Source organism: Marmota monax, unplaced genomic scaffold (assembly GCF_021218885.2).
Source record: "Marmota monax isolate L192 unplaced genomic scaffold, Marmota_monax_Labrador192_F-V1.1 WCK01_AAM20220418_F8-fsc00061, whole genome shotgun sequence".
Taxonomy (NCBI): Eukaryota; Metazoa; Chordata; class Mammalia; order Rodentia; family Sciuridae; genus Marmota; species Marmota monax.
This window is the reverse complement of record NW_026695230.1, coordinates 13,480,218-13,500,964: the sequence shown is the minus strand read 5'-3', so window position 1 is coordinate 13,500,964 and position 20,747 is coordinate 13,480,218. Positions and strand designations below refer to the sequence as shown.

General features: G+C 39.8%; 1 protein-coding gene and 1 non-coding gene across 2 annotated transcripts in view; one reads left to right on the top strand and one right to left on the bottom strand.

Moving 5' to 3' along the window:
• Positions 1-20,747, top strand: part of Parva (parvin alpha) — a 154,364-nt gene that overhangs the window by 112,108 nt on the left and 21,509 nt on the right. Inside the window, exons 5-6 of the mRNA XM_046438051.2 lie at positions 11,391-11,531; positions 16,847-16,962. Coding sequence (XP_046294007.1) covers positions 11,391-11,531; positions 16,847-16,962 — 257 coding nt within the window. The remainder of the gene's footprint in view (positions 1-11,390; positions 11,532-16,846; positions 16,963-20,747) is intronic.
• Positions 15,420-15,492, bottom strand: Trnat-agu (transfer RNA threonine (anticodon AGU)). Its single transcript has one exon. It is a non-coding gene; the product is annotated as a tRNA-Thr (tRNA).

Sequence of the window (20,747 nt, the reverse complement as noted above, 5' to 3'; positions counted from 1 at the left end):
GCTAAGATGCTTAGGGCCACACCAAATTGCTGAGGCTGGCCTTGAACTTGGGATCTTCTTGCCTCAGTCTCCCAAGCCACTGAGATTATAGGCATGTACCACTACACCCATCTTAAAATATCTAAGTTTGTTTAACAAAAGAGAAAAAGAAGAAACATGGCACAGAACCACTTGTGTAATATCCCTCTGTGTATGTGTGTGTGTAAGGGACATATTTCATACTTACACGTGTGTATGTGTAGACTATCTCTGGTAATTCTCTCTATGGAATGGGACCAGGGGATGTGGGGGCTGCAACGAAATGAATAAACAATCTTCATGGCTTGGATTTTTTAAAAAATATTTTTAGATGAACACAATACCTTTATTTTGTCTATTTAGGTTTTTGTTTTGTTTTGTTTTGTTTTGTTTTAATGTAGTGCTGGGTATCAAACCCAGTGCCTCATGTATGCTAGGCAAACGCTCTACCGCCGAGCCACAACCTCAGCTCAATAGCTTGGATTTTTTCCATGCTCATAAAAAGTACTTGAGGGCAAGTATATTTTAGAGTGAAACTGAATTAATCTATCAGTTGATATTAAATAATATTTGATACATTTCAATAGCAGCTATCCCAAATAAAACAGGAAGGAAAGGAAACTACTAGATATGGTAAAGACCATTAAACAAAACCTAACAGTGAGCATATTAAAGAATGGCATTTCAAAGACATGGCATTAGGAACAAGTCAGAAATAAGGACTGATACCATAAGTATCTTAGAGATTCCAGTTATTGTAATAAGAGATGAAAGCAGATTTCTATTTTCAACACTACGATGACTAGATGTTCAGACAAATCTTAGTAGAGCACACTTTACAAAGCCAGATAAGCCTTTAAAAACATTTTCATATGCCATGACTAAACTGGTTTGAAAGGGGAAGAAATTCCTCTGGTTTCAAAAGCAACAAGGAAGTGTAAATTCAATGGAATAAGTGCTAATTCCTAATAGTTTGCTGCCTGAGGTGTAATGGGTTATACATCCACGTCAGCAGACAAAGCCTGATTCAAGTCCAAGCAGGAAAGGGGATTGGATCAGAGACCAGTGAATAAAGCCAGTCTTTGAAGGAAAGCGCTTTCAGTTGGGGAGACTAGAAAATCATGACTTAAACATTTATCCTTATTGCCTCTCTCTTTATCTCAGCCTTGGGTGTAAATGAAACAAAAAAGAAAAAGAGTGGAGAGAGGGGGAGAAAAGGAGAATCTGCCCCTGATAATTCTTTATCAAATTCTGTATTCTCATGGATTTAGGGATAGGATTTACACTGCAAATGTGGCATTAAAAGTCCAGAGCTAGATACTCTTCCAACAGGAGATTACTATCCAGAATATATAAAGAACTCAAAAAAACCTAATTAAAAAATAGGCAAATTAATTAAATAGGCATTTCTCAAAAGAAGAAATGTAAATGGCCAATAAATATATGAAAATATGTTCAACATTGTTAGTAATTAGGAAAATGCAAATCAAAAATACACTGAGATTTTATCTCAGTCCAGTTAGATTAGAAATCATCAAGAATACAAATAACAATGAATGCTGGGGAGGTTATGGGAGAAAGATACTCACATTGTTGATGGGACTACAAATTAGTATAACCACTTTGGAAAGTAGTATTCAGATTCCTCAAAAGACTAAGAATGGAATCATCATATGACCAGCTATCTTCTCCTTGGTATTTATCCAAAAGGACTAAAATCTGCATACTGTAGTGATGAATGCATACCACTGTTTATTGCAACACAATTCATAATAGCCAAGTTATGGAACCAGTTTAGGTGTCCCTCAGTGGAAGAACAGATAAATAAAATGTGAGATACACACACACACACACACACAATGAAATTTTATTTTGTGTAAAGAAGAATGAAATTATGTCATTTGCTTGCATATGGATGGAACTGGAGAACATCTTGCTAAGTGAAATAAGCCAGCCTCAGAAAGTCAAGAGAGAAGTAAGGAATTTTAAAAGGGTGATCTTGTGAAAACAGAAGGGAGTACAGTGGAATACAGAAAAAGGTTTGAGGGGGAGAGATGAGAAAGGGCAGGAACTGCAGAATGAAATTTACTAGACTACTCTATGTACATGTATAATACAGCACAATAAATTTCACTTTTATCTATTACTATAATACACCAATTAAAAAATTAATAGAGGACCAGTAGAGTAGAGAAAGGGAATTGAGGGAGGGAGAAAGGGAGGATAGGGAGCTAATTATCTTATATGCATTTATGAATATTGTCAAAATGAACCCCATGAATATGTATAACTATAATGCACTAGTAAAAATATTTTAATGAAAAAAGAGGTTTTTTTTTAAAGTCCTAAGCTGGAAATAGAGTTAAAAGTCATCCCAGGTCACCAGCGGTCCAAGCCAAAAGGAAATATATTTCCTTCCTTTAAAGACAAATGAGCTCTAAACCCAAAACCCAGGCAACAAAGAACTCCCAAGGAGTTTCTCTAAGGAAAATGAATTCAAAATTAGGAATCACCAAAGATATGAGTAGAAAGTCACTATGAACAATGGCAACAGAAATGCTGAACTATAGTTACCTCACAAATACTATATTAGAAGTTCTTTAATAATAGAATACAAAATAAGCATGTTCGACTTGTTTTAAGAACCTATTAAAAGGATGGTAAAAGAAGAAGAAACTATCAAAACTGAACAGGTACATGTGAAAATGAATATAATTTCTAGAAATGGAAAAACACGTAATGATATTAGAAACCTCAGTGGATTAGACACAGCCGAAGAAAGCATTAATGAGCTGGAAGAAATCACCCGGAATGCAGTATATAGCAAGCTACAGAGTAAAAAATGAGAAAGAAAAATTAAAACAGACATCATTCTAACAATATCCAACCTATTACCAATTGGAATTCTACAAGGAAAAGAAAAGACATAATGAATGGGAATTTTCTAGAATTAATGAAAGAATGTACGTAGAGCTGGGCACAGTGGCTTATGCCTATAATCACAGCAATGTGGGAGGCTGAGGCAGGAGGATCTCAAGTTCAAGGCCAGCCCCAGCAACTTAGTGAGTCCCTAAGAAACTTAATGAGACCCTGTCTCAAAATAAAAAAGGCTGGGGATGTAGCTCAGTGTAAAGGACCCCTTGAGTTCAATTCCCACTACCAAAAAAAAAAAAAAAAAGAAGGTATAGTAAGAGTAAGAAAGGTGAGTCCAAAAGAAAGATGTAAAATGCAATTAGGGGGGAAAAAAAAGAACAATAAGATCACTGTGGTGGGTAGATAAAAGCCATAATTGAACAAACATAAAATAATCACAATAATGTCTGATTTGTTAAATTTAAAAAATGAAAATAGAATTCCATACGACTGTAGATATAAGTGAGGAAACGTGATTAGAGTCAGCGTGAGCTGAGGGGGTTGTGTTGTTCAACATATAAATAAAGATTCTAATTAAGACTTGAACTATGCATATTTTTTTATTGTAGCCAGTAAAATGGTAGGAAGAATGTGTAGCCTCCTTGCCACCATGAGGGAGAGAAAGGAATGAGGACTAAAAACCTTAATCCAAAAGAAGGCAAGGATGGCAAAGGGAGAAAGAAGTGGAAAAGCAAAATAACTAGAAAGTTCAAAACAAGCTGGTAGAGTTGAATCTGAAATTAAAACCATTGACTTTATCCACTTAAATGACAAAGATTATCAGACTAAATAGCACAACAAAATATTGCTAAATTCTAAGTACAAGAGACAGTTTTAATAAATGAGAACACAAAAAGAAAGAAAAAGGGTGGAAATAATGACCCATGCTAGACTAATACTGATTAAAAGAATGCAAAATTGCCTTTCAGACAAAAAGTGTCTTACTACAGAGTAGATTGATAAACAATTAAAATTAATAGAAAAATACAGAAAATTTAAACTTCAGTGCACCTCTGTGTATCAAATATATTAAAATTTTAAAAACCATGAACTAATACCAACCCTCCTCAAATTATTCCATGAAGTAGAAAGGGCAACACTCTCAAATTCATTCTATGAAGCCAGAATCACCCTGATACCAAGACCAGATAAGGACACATCCAAAGAAAAAAAGTATAGACCAATATCCTTGATGCACAGAGATGCAAAATTCATTAATAAAACTTTAGTACTCCACATTTAAAAAACACATTAAGAAGTTTGTAAACCATGATCAAGTTGATTTCATTCCAGGAATATAAGGTTAGTTCAGTATTCATGAATCAATAAGTGTAGCTCATCACATAAATCGGACAGAATTTACATAATCAACTCAACAGATATAGAAAAAGCAACAAAATTCAGCACCCATTCATGTTAATAGCTCTGAAAATACTAGGGATAGAAGGAACTCCGCTAAACATCACAAGAGCTACATATGGCAAACCCAAAGCCAACATCTTACTGAATGGGGAAAAACTAAAAGTATTTCTTCTAAAATCAGAAATAAGACAAAGACGTTCATACTTAGCATTCCTATTCATTATAATTCTTGAAATTTTAGACAGAGAAATTAGATAGGATCAGGAAATTAAAGGGATACAAATAGGAGAAGAAGTCAAATTATTGTTGTTTGCCAATGAAATGATTCTATACTTAGAAGACCCAAAAAACTCCACCAGAAGACTTTGAGAGTTGATAAATTCAGTAAAGTAGCAGATCAGCATACAAAAATCAATAACTTTCCTATACACCAATAACAAAAAAAAAAGACCACCTGGAAATAACTCTAATCAATGAGGTGAAAGACCTCTATAATGAAAATTTTAAAACACTGAAGAAAGACATTGAAGAAGATATTAGAAGATGGAAAGCGCTTCCACGTTCTTGGATAGGCTGAGTTAATATTGTTAAAATGGTCATACTACCAAAAGCAATATACAGATTCAGTGCATTCCCCATCAAAATTCCAATGATATTCTTCCCAGAACTAAAGAAAACAGTCCCTAAAATTCATTTGAAGAATAAAATACCCAGAATAGCTAAAGCAATCCCGAGCAACAAGAACAAAGCTAAAGGCATCATAATACCCAACCTCAAATTATACCAGAGGGCTAGAGTAACAAATCCAGCACTGTACTGGCATAAAATTTATATCTGTATATGAAGACCAGTGGAATAGACCAGAAGACGAGACAAACCCACACGTATATGGTCATCTCATTTTTGCAAGGGTGATAAAAGTGAAGTGAAGACAATCTTCTTAACAAATGGTGCTGGGAAAATGGGATAACAATTTGTAGGATGAAACTATACCTCTATCTGCCACCCTGCCCAAAAGCCAACTCAAAGTGAATGACAACCCAGGAATTAGACCAGTAACTATACAATTGCGAGAAGAAAACAAGGTCAACACTCCAACCTGTTGGCACAGGCATGAACATAACAAGAACCTTAAAGCACAAGAAATCAAACTAAGAATCAATAAATGGGATGGCATCAAGTTTAAAAGCTTCCCGTGCAGCAAAGGAAACAAGAACATGAAGAAAGAGTCGATTGAATGGGAGAAAATCTTTGCAGTTACTCTTCCTATCCCAGAATACATACAGAACTCAAAAAAAAAAAAAAAAAAAAAACTTAACACCAAGAGAACAAATACCCCAATTAATAAATGGGCAAATAAACTAAACAGGCATTTCTCAAAAGAAGAAATTAAATGGCTGACAAACATGGAAAAATATTCAGTATCCTTAGTAGTCAGGGAAATTAAAATCAAAACTACACTGAGATTTTGTATCATTCCAGTTAGCATAGCAACCATCAGGAATACAAATAATAATAAATGCCGTTGAGGATATGGCAAGAAAGGAACGCTTATACATTGCTAGCAGGTCTGCAAATTAGCACAACTGTGAAAATCAGTATGGAGATTCCTCAAAAGACTAGGAATGTGGATCTACCATATGGCCCAGTTATTTCACTCAGTAATTACCAAGAAGAACTGAAATCAGCACTATAGAGATGTGTGCTTTCCAATATGTAATGCAGTACAATTCACAATAGCCAAGTTATGGAACTGTACGTCAGCAGATGCATGGATAAAGAAAATGTGGTACATATACACAATGGCAGCCTTAAATAAGAATGAAATTACATCAGTTGCAGGAAAATGGATGAAACTGGAGAACATCATGCTAAATGAAATAAGCCAGACTCAAAGTCACGGGTCAAACATCTCCCCTCATGTGCAGAAACTAGAGAGAGAAAAAAAGGAATTTTTTTTTAAGTGATATCTCACAACAACAGAAGGGAGAAAAGTAGGAGAACAAGGGAGGAAGGGAGGTACAGGAAAACAACTGTGGAATAAAATTGACCCAAATCATCCTATACGCATGTGTGAATATGCCAAAATAAATCCAATTTTTATGTATAATTATAATGCACCAAGGGAAAAAAAAAATACATACAAATAAGTAGAAGAGTAGAGAAAGAGGGAAAGGGAAGTAGGAGGAAAGGGAAAGTACTGGAGAATTAGAGGAAATTATGCTATGTGCATGTGTGAATATATCACAATGAATTCCACTATTATGTATAATTATAAGGTACTTATAAAAACAAAAAATCCAATCATTATTTCAAGAAGAACTTGACAAATCCACTATCACAGTGGTAGATCTTTAATACACTTCTCCTAATATGTTAAGAGAAAGTTCATAAAGATAGAGAAAGTTTGGACAATGTAATTAACTAAATCTGGCCTGCATATAGCATAGAATACACCTACAAACCAGAGTGGGAAAAGAAATACCAGAGTGTGTATTTCTTTTCAACTGCACATGGAACTCATACAGAATCTAACTATGTCCATGAAGCAAATTTCAACAAATTAGTCAACAGACCAAATTCTCTGATGCAATTTAAATTTTCTAACCAAATGTTCCTCGTTTTTAAGCAAAAAAAAAAAATTCGAAATTCAGGAGTCACTCATACTGGAAAGAGTATTATTTTACATATTCTAATTCTTTGAAGGGTGATTACATTAGTACAGTGTTATTAAGACAACTGAAATAGTCACAGAATAATCAGAAAAATTACTAAATCGTTTCCTATTTTGAAATAATACCTGCTACTTTGTAAGAAGCTAAAACTAATTATGAGCAATTTGCAAAACTGTGAAAACATGCAAGAATGGTTTCCTAGAAGAATAAAACTCCAGCCATAGAAAATTCGAAAAGCTAGTTAATATTAGCCTAAAAGAACAAAAGAGGGAAACTAGGAGTCTTGAAAAAGAAATTATCTTTAAATCCTTGGTTAGCATTAAATAAAATTGCTATTTAACTATAGAAGTATTTGGTTTGAGGTTTAAATATTTTAAAGAAAGAGATAGGAATAGCACAAGAGCTTCTCAAATATTTTATTTTGAAATGTCACTTTGAAATAAGTGACATAAGCTTGCAAAATAGAGGTAACTGTTTTGTCTTATTTGTGCATACCCAGAAAATGCTGAAGACTCTAAAAGAATAATGAGAGGATTTGGTAAGATGACTAGATATGAGAAGAAAATCTGTAAAGAAATAGCTTCTGTTTTTACCAATAATAATCAGCAATAATAAAGGATTTTTATTGCAATTTTACTGCAAATAGAGGAAGAATGGGATATAACTTGGCTATACCTCTACAAGGGAATGGTTGAATATGTAATAGGCCCTATGACATAGTAAGCAGTTTTTTTAAAGAATGAATATATACATGTGTATTGACCTAGAAATATACTCATGATACATTTGTGTGGGGAAAAGTCAGTAGTGAAAATATGTACACAGTAAAATCTCATTTTTTTAATTGGTTCTTTTTTGTTACACATGACAGTAGAGTTCATTTTGATATAATTATATATAAGCACGGAATATCTTACTTTAATTAGGACCCCAGTCTTACGGATGTACACGCTGATAAGTTTCACTGTATTCATATATATATATATGTATATATATATATATGTATATGTATATACATAGAAAATTACATATTACATATTCATTCCACTGTCTTTTCTTTTCCAATCCCCCTCCCTTCCCTCATTTTCCTTTTTCTAATCCACTAAACTTCTATTCTTCTTCTCCCCCTCTTTTTGTGGGTTAACTTCCGTGTATCAGCAAAAACATTTGATCTTTGGTTTGGGGGGAATTGGCTTATTATTATTATTATTATTATTATTATTATTATTATATTTCACTTAACATGACAGTCTCCAGATACATCCGTTTATTGGCAAATATCATAAAGTCATTCTTTACGGCTGAATAATACTCCATTGCGTATATATACCACATTTCCATTTATCTGTTGAAGGGCACTTAGGTTGACTCCATATCTTAGCTATTGTGAATTGTGCTGCGTCACTTATTATGCTGATTTTAAATCCATTGGATATATAATGTGGAGTGGGAATCTCCTTCTTTAAAAAAGGGAGATGAAGAACTCTTCTATATGTTTGTTAATAAAGATTACTTTGAGATATATTCTCTGTGAAAATCCACTTAATACCAATATCAATGTCTAAGATAAAATATCCAACGAAAATTAAAAACAAGAAGATAACCTAAAATATAATGACTAAAGTAGAAAAAAAAGCAGAATTAAATTTTTTAAAATCTTTATAATGCAAAAGAAATAAAGCAAAGCCTTAAAAACCCTTCTCCTAAATAAGCAATGGCAGATGCTAAAAATGGAATTCTAGGAAGAATGCATTACAATTTTAGTTATTTAATTTAGACTATCATAGTTTCGTTAAAAATAAAAAAAAAATTGGTACAAAGAGAAAAACAGTGCATGCTCTAGTAGGTAAGGAGTAAAGTTGAAACTAAGAAATCCCAATTGATTTCTCTATGCTTGCAACACTTCTGTCACCAAATGAGTGGGTTTTCCACACCAAGCAATTATCTGAGGACTCCAATTTAATTCTGTCACTAACTACCCTAAAGGAGCCCCCCACTGATTAAAGGGCTCAGTGCCTCACCTTGGATGGCAATCACGTGTCTGGGCTGGGCCTCCCATACTTCTGACCAACTGGCTATAGACCAGAGCTCCCCATTATCCCTCCTCTGATTCAATAATTTGCTAAAGTGGCTCACAGAATCCAGGAAGGCAGTTGAGGGTACCAGTTTATTACTAAAGATAAAACTCAGGAACAGCTGAATGAAAGGAATGCCCAGGGTACAGTACGACAGAGGTGCCAGGGAGCCTCTATCCCTGTCTGGGTGCACCACCCTCGAGCACCTTGGTGTGTTCACCAACCCAGAAGCTTTGGCCACTGGGGATTGACTCAGTCCCCTGCTCTCCCACCCTCAGATGTAGGTGGACTGAAAGTACCAGTGCTTGAATCACATGGTTGGTTCCCCTGGCAACCTTCATCACTCCAGAGCTCTTTCAGGAACTGGGGAACAAAAACAAAACAACAACCACAACAAAACAAGATGCTTCCATCCAGGAAGTCACAGGGCTCTTAGAATCTCTGTGGCAGGAAGTGGGTGGGTGAGAAGACCAAATGTATATTTCTCACTATGGCACACCAATTTTTAAAGAGTAAGAATGAAATGGACAACAGTGCAAGAAAAAATGGTTGACCTAGAAAACAGAACCCTAAGCCTTTCACTCTTAAGTCCAATGCCAACAGAAGCTTATGAATATGAAAATTCATAGACAACGTGTAATACAGCAAAGCCAGCAAATAAGTGGCTCTCATGCCACTCCTCCCTTCCCCGCCTACCCGGCCCACTCCCAAGACAAGTCATTGCTAATCTATCCCAGCAGTCTTCTCCTCCAAGCCAATATAGGGCTTCTCAAGTTTCTCAGCCCAGTGTTTGGGCAGCCTCTCCCCAGTGCTGGTAGTTACAGTGTACAAAGAAAACAACTGGTTTCTATCTATCAGAGAGTCACATCATCTAAAAATAATGGGGGGGGGGGCAGGGAACAGCTTACTGTTTCTTTAGTAGGAGAGGATCCAAAATAAGAATTCAGCCTGAAAATGGGAAAGGCAGCCAGGTTCTCTTCAAGATATACCAGTCAAGAGAGACATTTAGATCTATGCTTGTTAAATCCCTGGAACTTCAGGAATGAAGAAGGATGACTTGAACAAAGGAAGAGAAAGAGAATTGTTCAGGCATCATAGATGGGACCCACCTGAAATGGTTCTATTGGGAAGCTGAAAAGGATTGATAAATCACAGAACCACAGACATTCCCCAGTGGGCAACCTCATCTTCAAAAGATTACCCAAGGGGCACTTGGTTTGTATAAGCTACAGTTGCTCAAAATAAATACTGTAAGGACTAAAGGGACCGCTGATGTCAGGTTTAATTTGTTTGTATGGCAGCCCTCAAAACTACAGAGGAAAGCCATTTAAACTCATTTCAGAGTGTCAGTTCTGTCAATCCTGAATGAGTTGTGGAGAATGAATTAGGTGACTCTAGAAGTAGGCGATGTATTTCAAGAGCTATGGCCAAGTTCACCTGTATGGAGGCAGTAATAACTCTCATGTCTTCCACCTGGCTGGCAGCAGCTGTAGGATGCCATCGCTTTTAAGATAGAACCTGATTTTAGGGACGTTATAATGTGAAAAGTGTGTGCCTCAGAACTGATGAAATAGGACATGTCAAATAAGTTACCTTCCAGGTGGGCCTTAAAAGGAAAGATGCTCAAATCCGATAGATATGATCAAATGTGTACATCGTGTACAGGAATGGACAGAATGTTTTGAATAAGGACCCGACTGATTCTGCCCAGGGGAAGCAGAGAGGCTGTCCAGTTGGCACAGGGATACCCTTGGAGAAGACGGAATTGAAAAGAAGGGAGACACCCAAGAATGATGGACAAGAATTCACATATGACAAAATAGGTTAAGTGCCCCCTTCTGTGGTCCCAGGTGTTCAAGACCCAGTCAAAAGGCTTTACAATAATGCTGCCACTAGTACCAACATCAGATGGGCAGTAGTATCCCTCCCCTGGTAGGCGCCAGTACAGTTAGCCCTCTGTATCTGTGCAGGTTCAACTAAGTGTGGATCCAAAATATTCAACAAAAATTACGTCTATGCTGGACATGTACAGATGTTTCTTTCTTGTTAATCCCCAAATGGCACAGCATAACAACATATAGCATCTACATTTTAATATAAATAGCTTAGAGATGATTGAAATGTATGAAAGGATGTACACAGGTTATATGCAAATATTATACCATTTTATATAGGGGACTGAGCACTGCGAGCTTTAGTACGTGTAGAGGGATCCCGGAACCAATTCCCTACAGATACTGGGGGCCCCTGTTTTGGTGAGTGGGTGTGTGAATGAGTGAATAAGTGCATGAATTAGGGTTGTCTGCAGCCCAGGATAACAGCTGCTCTCTTTTCCCTTCTCACCCAGAGAAACTTGAGAGCGAGAAGCTAAATGTCGCTGAGGTTACCCAGTCAGAGATTGCGCAGAAGCAAAAGCTACAGACCGTCTTGGAGAAGATCAACGAAACCCTGAAGCTTCCTCCCAGAAGCATCAAGTGGAATGTGGACTGTGAGTGGAACAAAGAAATGGGACCTGCTGGAGCTGGGGTTGTGACTTAGTGGTACAATGCTCTCCTGACACATGCAAGGCACTGAGTTCCATCCTCAGCACTAAATAAAAATAAATAAATAAAATATAGTTATCGTGACCATTTACAACTAAAAACAACATATTAAAAGAAAAAAAGAAAAAGAAAGGGACCTGTGATATAACACTGTGGTGTCTACCAGGAAGCCATCCCTAAACTGGCAGGTCCTGAGTGTGAACCCATCCATCTTTAAGTGAGATGTACCTCTGGTGGGATGTGGGAAGGATGTCAAAATGCAGTGTCCCTTTGGTATAAAAGGCTTTTCTATATAAACCTCACGTGAGATTGGGAGAAGGAAACAAACTTGGTGAGCCACATCTGAGACCCAGCACAGCCTCTTGAAAAAGCTATCTTCTCCAGTGTCAGAGTCTTTGGGACTCTGGGGTCTGCACATCCGTGCAGCCGACAAGCAGTGAACAAGGACTCAGCCATGTCTGTCCACAGTCCATGCCCAGCCACACCCCCTTCAAAGATACAGCTGAGGGTCTCAGGTCACAGGACCTGGAACAGGAGTTTTAAATTCAGCCTTTCACAGGCAGCATAGCTCAAGGATCTCCGAAAATGTCAATCATTAATTCCTTGGCTGCCTTAAGGGCCTGCTGTCTAACATAGACATGATGAGCCCATATCTGAATCTACATTGAATCTGCAGATCGCAGAGTCTAGCAATGACAACTTATTTCCTATGAGGGAGCCCAAAGTTGCTTTGTTCTCCCTAAAAGTAGAATTTAGATTAATAAAATTATTTGACTGTTTTTTCCCTTTGTTTCAAGTATTAGCACTATACTCGGTTATATCCGACTGACACAACTTAAAGTGGAGATCTCCCTTAAAAAACAAACAAACAGTAGGTGGGGTTGAATGTTATTTGCTGGTATCTCCACCCTCAGGATGGTGAAGGTTATTAGGGTGGGCTGATTGGTCGTGGGGGTGGAGTTCCTGGTTTGGAGAAGGTATCTGTGTTTTAGAAATCCTCAGTAGAGACAAACATTAGAGAAGTCCTGGAAGAAAGAACCACTTAGCTTTGCTTAATCCTGTTTACCACTCCCTTGCCTACGGTCATCTGTCTGTCTGACCCCCTATAACAAAATAAACACTTCTAATTTATCATGGCACCCAATTTAGGAAAGACTGAGATAAAAGGATGGAATTTTTTTTAAAGCCACATTAAGAACTGACTTCAGTGACTATGAATGTTTTGGTTCGTGCTTACTTTAATTTCTTATGGGGAAGTGTGTACAAGAAAAATAATTACTCATATTACCACCCTGTTTTAGCTACTTTTGTTTTTCCCCCACTACTGGCCACATCAATGTATATTTTTACTTGGTTAAGTCATGGCACCACTGTGTGGTTGTTTTTTCTTAATGTTTTATCATACATATATTTTTTGTGTCCTTGTGGTCTTCACAGTTATAATTTTGACAATGCTTTTATCTGCTGGGGTAGATCTACAGTTAAGTAATCCCCGAGTTGCTGTTGATCAGAGCGTTTTCCAACCTATTGCTAAAATCAGATAGTGCCAAGTTCAATGTCTGAACTTGTGTCTCTGTTTGCTTTTCCTAAGTTATCCCCATAGGTCGGTCTCTGGAACAGAGACGAACTACTAGGTCAGAGGGAATGACCGGCTCAGGGGCTAGCTACTTCTGGCACCTCAGGGCTTCCAGAAGACAAGGGGTGGTGGTTGGTGCATTCCATAAGGAACATGCAGGCTCGAGGAGAGAAAGGCTCCAGCCCTCCTCACTGTTACCAGCACTAGCTGTGTATCTGGGGACGTCATGTTGTCACTGTGCTCAGGACAAGGGTGGCAGGAAGGGGCTGCTAGGTTACCAAACTCTTTGATCTAAGTGTATAGGTATTTCTTTTCTTCTACTTATAACAGTAGTTTTCTTTCTCTCTTTTCCCCCCTCATCACTCACATATTTTATAAATATATAGAGAAAGAGACAATCTTTCTAAGTCCCAGTCTCCAAAGCACAATTCTGAAAAAGCAAGAGAAACAGGATACCACTGCATTAAGTTGTTTAAGCTCGACTTGCTCTATAGTTTTCATTAGTGAAAATTTAGTAAACACAGGTCATTTGGAAAAAAGTTAAGTATTAATATCTACTACATGCTATGGTGCTCATTGTATCCCTTGTGTTTTTCTAAACACTTCGCATTTTTATCCTTGTCATACTCCTCTCTCGACCCTCTGAAGTAAGAACTTATTATCCCTATTTCACAGATGGAGAAAGCAAGGCATAGAGAAGTTAAGACATTATGAATATGAGCTTCATGAGGACAGGGGGGTTTTGTTTCTTCCTCCTATATCCCTGGAACCAAGAAGAATGACTGGCACATATTAAATACAATAATAATTGCTAAAGAAGTGTAGCTAACCAGGGTCACATGGGTGATGAATAATGGAGCCAGGAGTCAGACCCAGAAAGTCCACTGCAGACTCTGGGTACCAAGCCTGCACATCTAGCCCCATTAGCTGTCCACCCAGGGTTAGGCACTGTGAACACTGTAGTGTTTCTTCAAGTAGTGTGTGTGTCTGTCTGTGCAGAAAGTAATTTGTGTGTACAATATTTTATTTGTGTGTGTATATAATATACGTATAATGTATATAATATATACACAATAACATACACACACACACACACACATCAAAATAATAGCACTCCCTTATCCAAGAAGGATAAGTTCCAAGACCGCCACTGGATGCCTGAAACCACAGATAGTACCAAACCTTATATGTGCTGTTTTTTCCTGTACATGCACAAATTTAATGCCTTTTCCATGTTAACTAAGCATTTGTCATACACTGTTGCCATACCTTTTGTGGTTTGAGGTGCCCAGGAAAACTTACAAGAATTTCTTTTTCCTTTTTCACAATTTCACAGAAAAAAACATTCACTCTTACCATAGATCTAAGCAACCTCAGCATATACTTGAGAACTTTTACCTTTTCACTTAAAGAAAACACTTCATATCTTCTCTTTGCCGTATCTGAATTGCCAGCGTCACTATTCTTACACTTTGGGGCCATCATTAAGTACACTAACACAAGCACTGTGCTGCCAAGACAGTCAATCTTATAACTGAGATAGCTACAAACGACTAATGGGTGAGTAGCATATACAGTGTGGACACACTGGACAAGGGTTGATTCACATCTTGGGCAGGACAGAGTAGCATAGCCCAAGATTCATCACACAACTCAGAATGACATGCAATGTTACGCTGATTATTTATTTCTGGAATTTTTTTTTTAAGTACTTTTGGACCACAGTTGACTGTGGGTAACTGAAACCACAGAAATTAAAACCATTCTCTTGTACTGGATATAAATGTCTTTCAGAGTTGTGTTTTTAATGATACATTACACAGTAGTGAACATCTCTGTCTACATTGTGTATGTGTGTGTGCGTGCGCACAAGAGACAGAAAGACAGACACAGATTCTTTCTTTTGAAAAAAAATTCCCAGGAGAGCAGAGCATTCATTGAAAGGGTCTGATGCTTTCGATATTGCTCTGTTACTCACCAAGACAGTCTAGATGACATATAATGTCACAGGTGATAAGAACAATTTCTTCACCCACAACTTTTCCAGCATAATGTTTTGTCGTTAAAAGCACATATGCAAATATGCTTACAACCCTCAGGGTCAAGCCTGTAGGTGGCATGAGTTATGACCAGAAGTACAAACCCTGTCTCTGTCCCTCAGTGACCATATTATGTCTGGATCCTCAATGACCATGTCATACCAATGGGTCAGCCCCCATACGGGGCTTTTTGTTCCGTGGCTTTATTTTTTTGTTTCTTGCAGTGCTGGGGATTGAACCCAGAGTCTCTTGCACACTAGGCAAGTACTCTACCACTGAGTTACATTCCCAGACAGTAGCCTTCTTTGAGGTTTTAACTCTGGGTAAAACTTGGTAGTCAATGCCCAGAACTGAATCCTTCTGGAAGGCTGGGAGTCTGGAGCCATTGTCTACTGTTTGGTAGTAAATGTTGAGCTGCCACTCAGAGTCAGCAGAAATCCTTCTTTGAAATAGCAGTGATGACCAGAAACTCTAATGAATGCCAAAGGGATGTCTGAATCATTTCCTTTCTTGGTAATTTCTCAAAACTGCTGTTAAAGCAGATTTATTGCTCTTAAGGAAGACAGAAGGACCCCGAATAATGCCTCAGTGCATGCTAAGTGCACAAAATGGGCACTTTGGGTTCTTCCCTTAAATGTTCTCTGTAATGAGGAGCCACGAATCTGGTAGGACCATGAAGACTGGTAAAGTATCTGGCGAGTCTTCCTTTTATGAGAAAGGTGGGGAAGAAAGCTAACATGTTTTAATTAATTGCCGAGGTGCCAGGTACTTTCACATAAGTTATAATAAAAACATACCTGTCATTCCTGGGTACCTGCTGTGTTCCAGGAGCTTTATTTATCTTTGGAAATCCTTACAACTTGTGTATTCACATAAGTACTCTCCACCCCAAGGTCGGTAGCCAGTAGATAAATGGTAGAATTAATGAAGTCAGAATTTAAGGTGCAGGCAGCCTGACCCTATAGGCACCTCATCAAATCAGTCTTTTTCTTCTCTACCCAGAAAACACCAACCCAATAGGGCCAAGCTTCCCTAGTAGAAATGGCTTACCGTTCAGCACCTGGCTCAGCAGGTCTGGACGCCTGCTGGGTCATGAACATCCCTCCCAGCTACTCCCCCAGGGCATTGCCTACACTGAGAGAGCAGCAACAGCCTCAGGATAGCCCTCTTGTCTTCCTCTAGGGATCTTCAAAGTCCTGAACAAAGGAGGGGTTCCTGACTTAGTGTCCATCTGTTGAGGGTCTGATTCATGTTCAGCCTAGGGGCAGAGATAGTGGTGATAATCCAGAGTTCAGAGTCACATGGGAAGGGAGAGGGTGCAGAGCAGACATGCTCATGGTTATCCAAATGGAGTAAACAGGAACATGGGGCTGCAGGGACAGATCTGAGCTCAGAACCCAGCAGTTGTCAGGGTCCTGATGGGAACCTGGGATTAGAGTATAGGTGACACATTGGACATCCAGCAATAATACAATCCAAGAAGACCAAAAACTGAGGGTTCCAGGGTGAGGCATGTGATGACCAAGGGTGTCCCTTCACCTTTAGGGTTAAGGGAGCATTGGATAGGGTACTGCTGCATTTTGAATCTCTGCTTCTATTGCCTAGCACCTGAGACTCCTAATTTCTAAACCCTCTTCCATTTCAGCTGTTCACGCCAAGAGCCTGGTGGCCATCTTGCATCTGCTGGTTGCTCTGTCTCAGTATTTCCGAGCACCAATCCGACTCCCAGACCATGTTTCCATCCAAGTGGTCGTGGTCCAGGTAAGATGGACACCGCCACCACAAGCATGTGTGCCACTAAAGAGTTTTAGAGACTGAGTTCCTGTGACAGTGAAGGCATGCTGGGTAGATTGGTGGAAGTACAGCTGGATGGATACAAGTGTGTTGAGAGGCACCCAGGGGAGCTTTCCAGTGCAAGCTGCACTATCCCGAACAAGTGTGCAAAGGACAGGGGGAAATGTGCTTGTGTGCAGTATAGTGTTGTGGGAGGTGTGTGCCTGGGGTTTACGTGTTTTGTAGAAGAATGGTTTGTGCAATGTGCAGCTAAGAGTGTGTGTTGTGTATGTTTGTATAGTGTATGTAGTAGGGTCAGAAGGATGTATGCCTATGTGCACATGCTATATGTGCATTTGTGTACAGGAGTGTGCAGAGTCCCCAACATGTCATAGAGAATGTGTGTGTGTGTGTGTGTGTGTGTGTGTTTAAGTTAAACAAATGATGGACAGGTATTGGGGAGAGGCAGGTATGGTGCATAAGGTAGTGTGTGTATAAGAGACCCCACTGGCAGGTCAGTCCTGGAGGCACTGCTGCTTCTCAACCGCCCAGTGAAGCACAGCTGGGACTTCAAGTCATCTTTTCCAGATTGTTGGATGGAATTTCCATTCGCATATGGCTGTGTAATTTCCACAATGAGGGTGTGCTCGCTCCCCATGACTATCTCCCTCTGCTTCTAACCCTGTTAAGTATTCAAATGCAATTTTATTTTCCAGCTTTATGCCCATTTAGCAAAAGGTCATCATTTTGTTTGCTCATTTCTGTTCTTTTCCAAATAAACATGCTACAAGGGAGAGCTCCCCATACAAGCAGCTCGCTGGATGTCCAGGACTAGCCAGGGTTCCTGGAATAGAGAACAAGATGGCAGCTCTGCCTTCCCTCAGTGAGGGAGAGACTTGAGGGCTGGTAAACTTTGCCTAGTCAGACCCGTTTCCAGGACAAAAGGACTTTGAGCTGAACTCTCAGGGATCAAATGTTGGCAGGAGGGGAGGACACCACTGTGCTCCTAAGCAATTGATCAGTCAGGCTGTAAGGGAAAAGCATTTCTTCCACATCTTCTGGACTTAACTCTATGAAGCATCAAGAGAGCATAATAGAAATATATCACCTTGGGCCTGCCTGCAGGGGGTAGACCACAGATAGGAAGCAGACAGGGCTGTCAGCAGCCAGCAGAAAGCTGTGTGGCTCAGACCAGAAGTGCAGCTGACCACCAGGTACTAGGTACTGTCTTTGTTTGTGGAGCTCCTCGCCTGTGTCAGGCCTCGTGCTTGACATTTTATGTACACTGTGAGTGTCCTGGAACAGGCTTCCTCCTAGAGAACCAGGCCATCTCCATTGTGTTATCCTAACCCATCTCATTCTGTTTTTAAAAACTACCACTGGGGAAGGAGGGATGAATAGATTGAGCAGGGCGGCACCAAGGTGAACCCCAACATAAAGAATGGACTGTGGATGAGATGGATGTAGGGGTACAGGCTCCTCATTTTGAACAGTATCCCACTGTTCTGCAAGTTGTTCATAGTGGACAAGATAGGACCCCATGAGGGGGCAGAGGAAAGATGGGCAGTTCCTGCACCTTCCTCTCCATTTCACTGTGAACCCTACAATTGCTCTAAAAATAAAACAGTCTGTCTTTTAAAATCATGCTGCCTGGAGTAATTCATAAAAGAGTACCTTGGTGACTAGATGTCATTAACATGGAAAAAAATATTTCTCACAACTAAGCATACTGCCATTCTGTTCATGCAGAGGTCTTCCATGGCTAGTAGAGATAAATACTTTTATGCCAACTGGCCTTTTACTTCATTTTGTGACAGTCCATCCCCCATTCTCTATCCATTAATGTATCGAACATCTTAGTATTTTTCTTACCAGCTTGAATAAACAGACCTCTAACAGAAATAATAAAATCTGCCAGTTGGGATTACAAAAAAAAAAAAAAACACCCAAGAACAATTGAAGATTTGAGCAGGGAGAGGGGCTCCTATTTTGAAAGAGTGCTCTCTGCAGGCGCCACTGCTCATGCCTTACTTTGATCTCAGTTATGGGCCACCAGAAGGCTGCTGTTGGTTTCTTTTCTCCTGTGGGCAGTTTTGTTAGCAGGAGGACATGGGGGTGGGTGGGGGGACTCATTACGTAAAGTGGCATCGGTGCTTGCCAGGTTTTACAGGGTGTTTTGCTTTATCAGGAGAACAGGCAAACAAGCAAGACTCCACATTGGCAGAAAGTCGCTGCTGAACTGCAGGGAGAGCTCTCTAGGGGACAAGTGTGATGCCACTGAGCGAGGGTGCCGCGAGAGGGGCTGTTGAACCCACGTTTTTCTTCTCCGTTTGCGTTTAATTCTGCATGAACCTGAAGATGAGGTTCTGTGTCTGTGAATGATCCCATAAGATACAGCACTCCATTAGATCTGTGCAAAAATTGGATATTTTAAAACTGAATTTGGATAAAGTCCTGATTTATTTTCACCTGGTTCCCTTTGAATACCTTTTTTTCTTTCTTAACTTCCTATTTGCTTTGATAGTCCATTCTTCTTCATCTAATTCGGATGATGCTTGCTTAACCAGCCCTGCCTTTCCCTAAGTAACAGTGTTCTGCAAGGGCCCTCGTGTCTGTGGCTACTGGGAACGCAAGGGGACATCTCTGGAAGTTTGGGCAGGAGGCTCAAGAAGGCAGCTGAGCGCCCTTCTCCCCCAGGCCCAGAGGCCCCTTCCTAACACTCAGCCTTTGGGAAGATGAATTTGCTGTCAATCCCATGCCACGGCCAGGTCCTTGGAGTATCCTGCTGGCTGTGTTAGGGACCCAGGAGAGTGACTCTCCCTCCTGATTTCCCTTCATTGGTTCCTTGTCCATAGGATGAGGGCTAAACTCTCCAAACAGGTACTCCAAGCTACCCACTGACTAACACCACCCCCCACACACACCGGCCTCCAAACAGTCTCTGGAACACATTGGTGCTGTCCTAACTCTGCCTTTTGGCTGGAGTCATTCTTGCCACTGGAATGACCTCTCCTCAGTGTCCAGCCAAATCCCATCTTCCCTCAAAGTTCTTGCTCCAGGACACCCTCCCCTCGCAAGATTTCCCTGACCCTCTGACCTGAAAATGCTGGCTCCAGCCCTTTCTCTCTGCAGAGAGTGACCACATCGTTTATTAACACTTTGGAGAACAGAAGAGACCCCATCCACAGGGCATGAACCAGGCCCATTGAGGGGGACCATCCTCACCTGCCTCCTCCTCATCCCCATTTTACTCCAAGTTTCTTAAGGCCTAAAATCACATTATATGCTCTACAGTATTATTGTGCCTCCAGCACAGGGCCTCATATCTAGAAGGCACTGTTCAGTAGGTAAGAGGAGGATGAACTGATGGGAGAGGGGCGGACAGGTGATGGACGGAGCGAGTCTCCAGGGTGCTTAACCTTTTCTCAAAGAGTCAACCTGATACTTAGGTGAGGATCGGACTACTTACTTAAAAGCTCCCCTATTCATCAGTTTAAAAAAAATCAAACCAACCAACCCGCTGCCTCTGTGTGAATTCTGGAGTTGGCCTGGGTTCCCCCTCCCAGCCCTGCAGTGAAGTGTGTTTCTCAGCTTCCCCGCGTGGCCTCAGCTGGAGGGCAGACACACCCTGGCCTTTATTTCCATTTGGTTTACTGTGTACTCCAGGAGGCAGTTTGCTTCCAGCAGAACGTCTTCCAATAAAGAAAAGGAAAGCCTCCTCATCCAAGAAACAGCCTACTTGTTTGGACTACACACTAATGCACTCACATCCT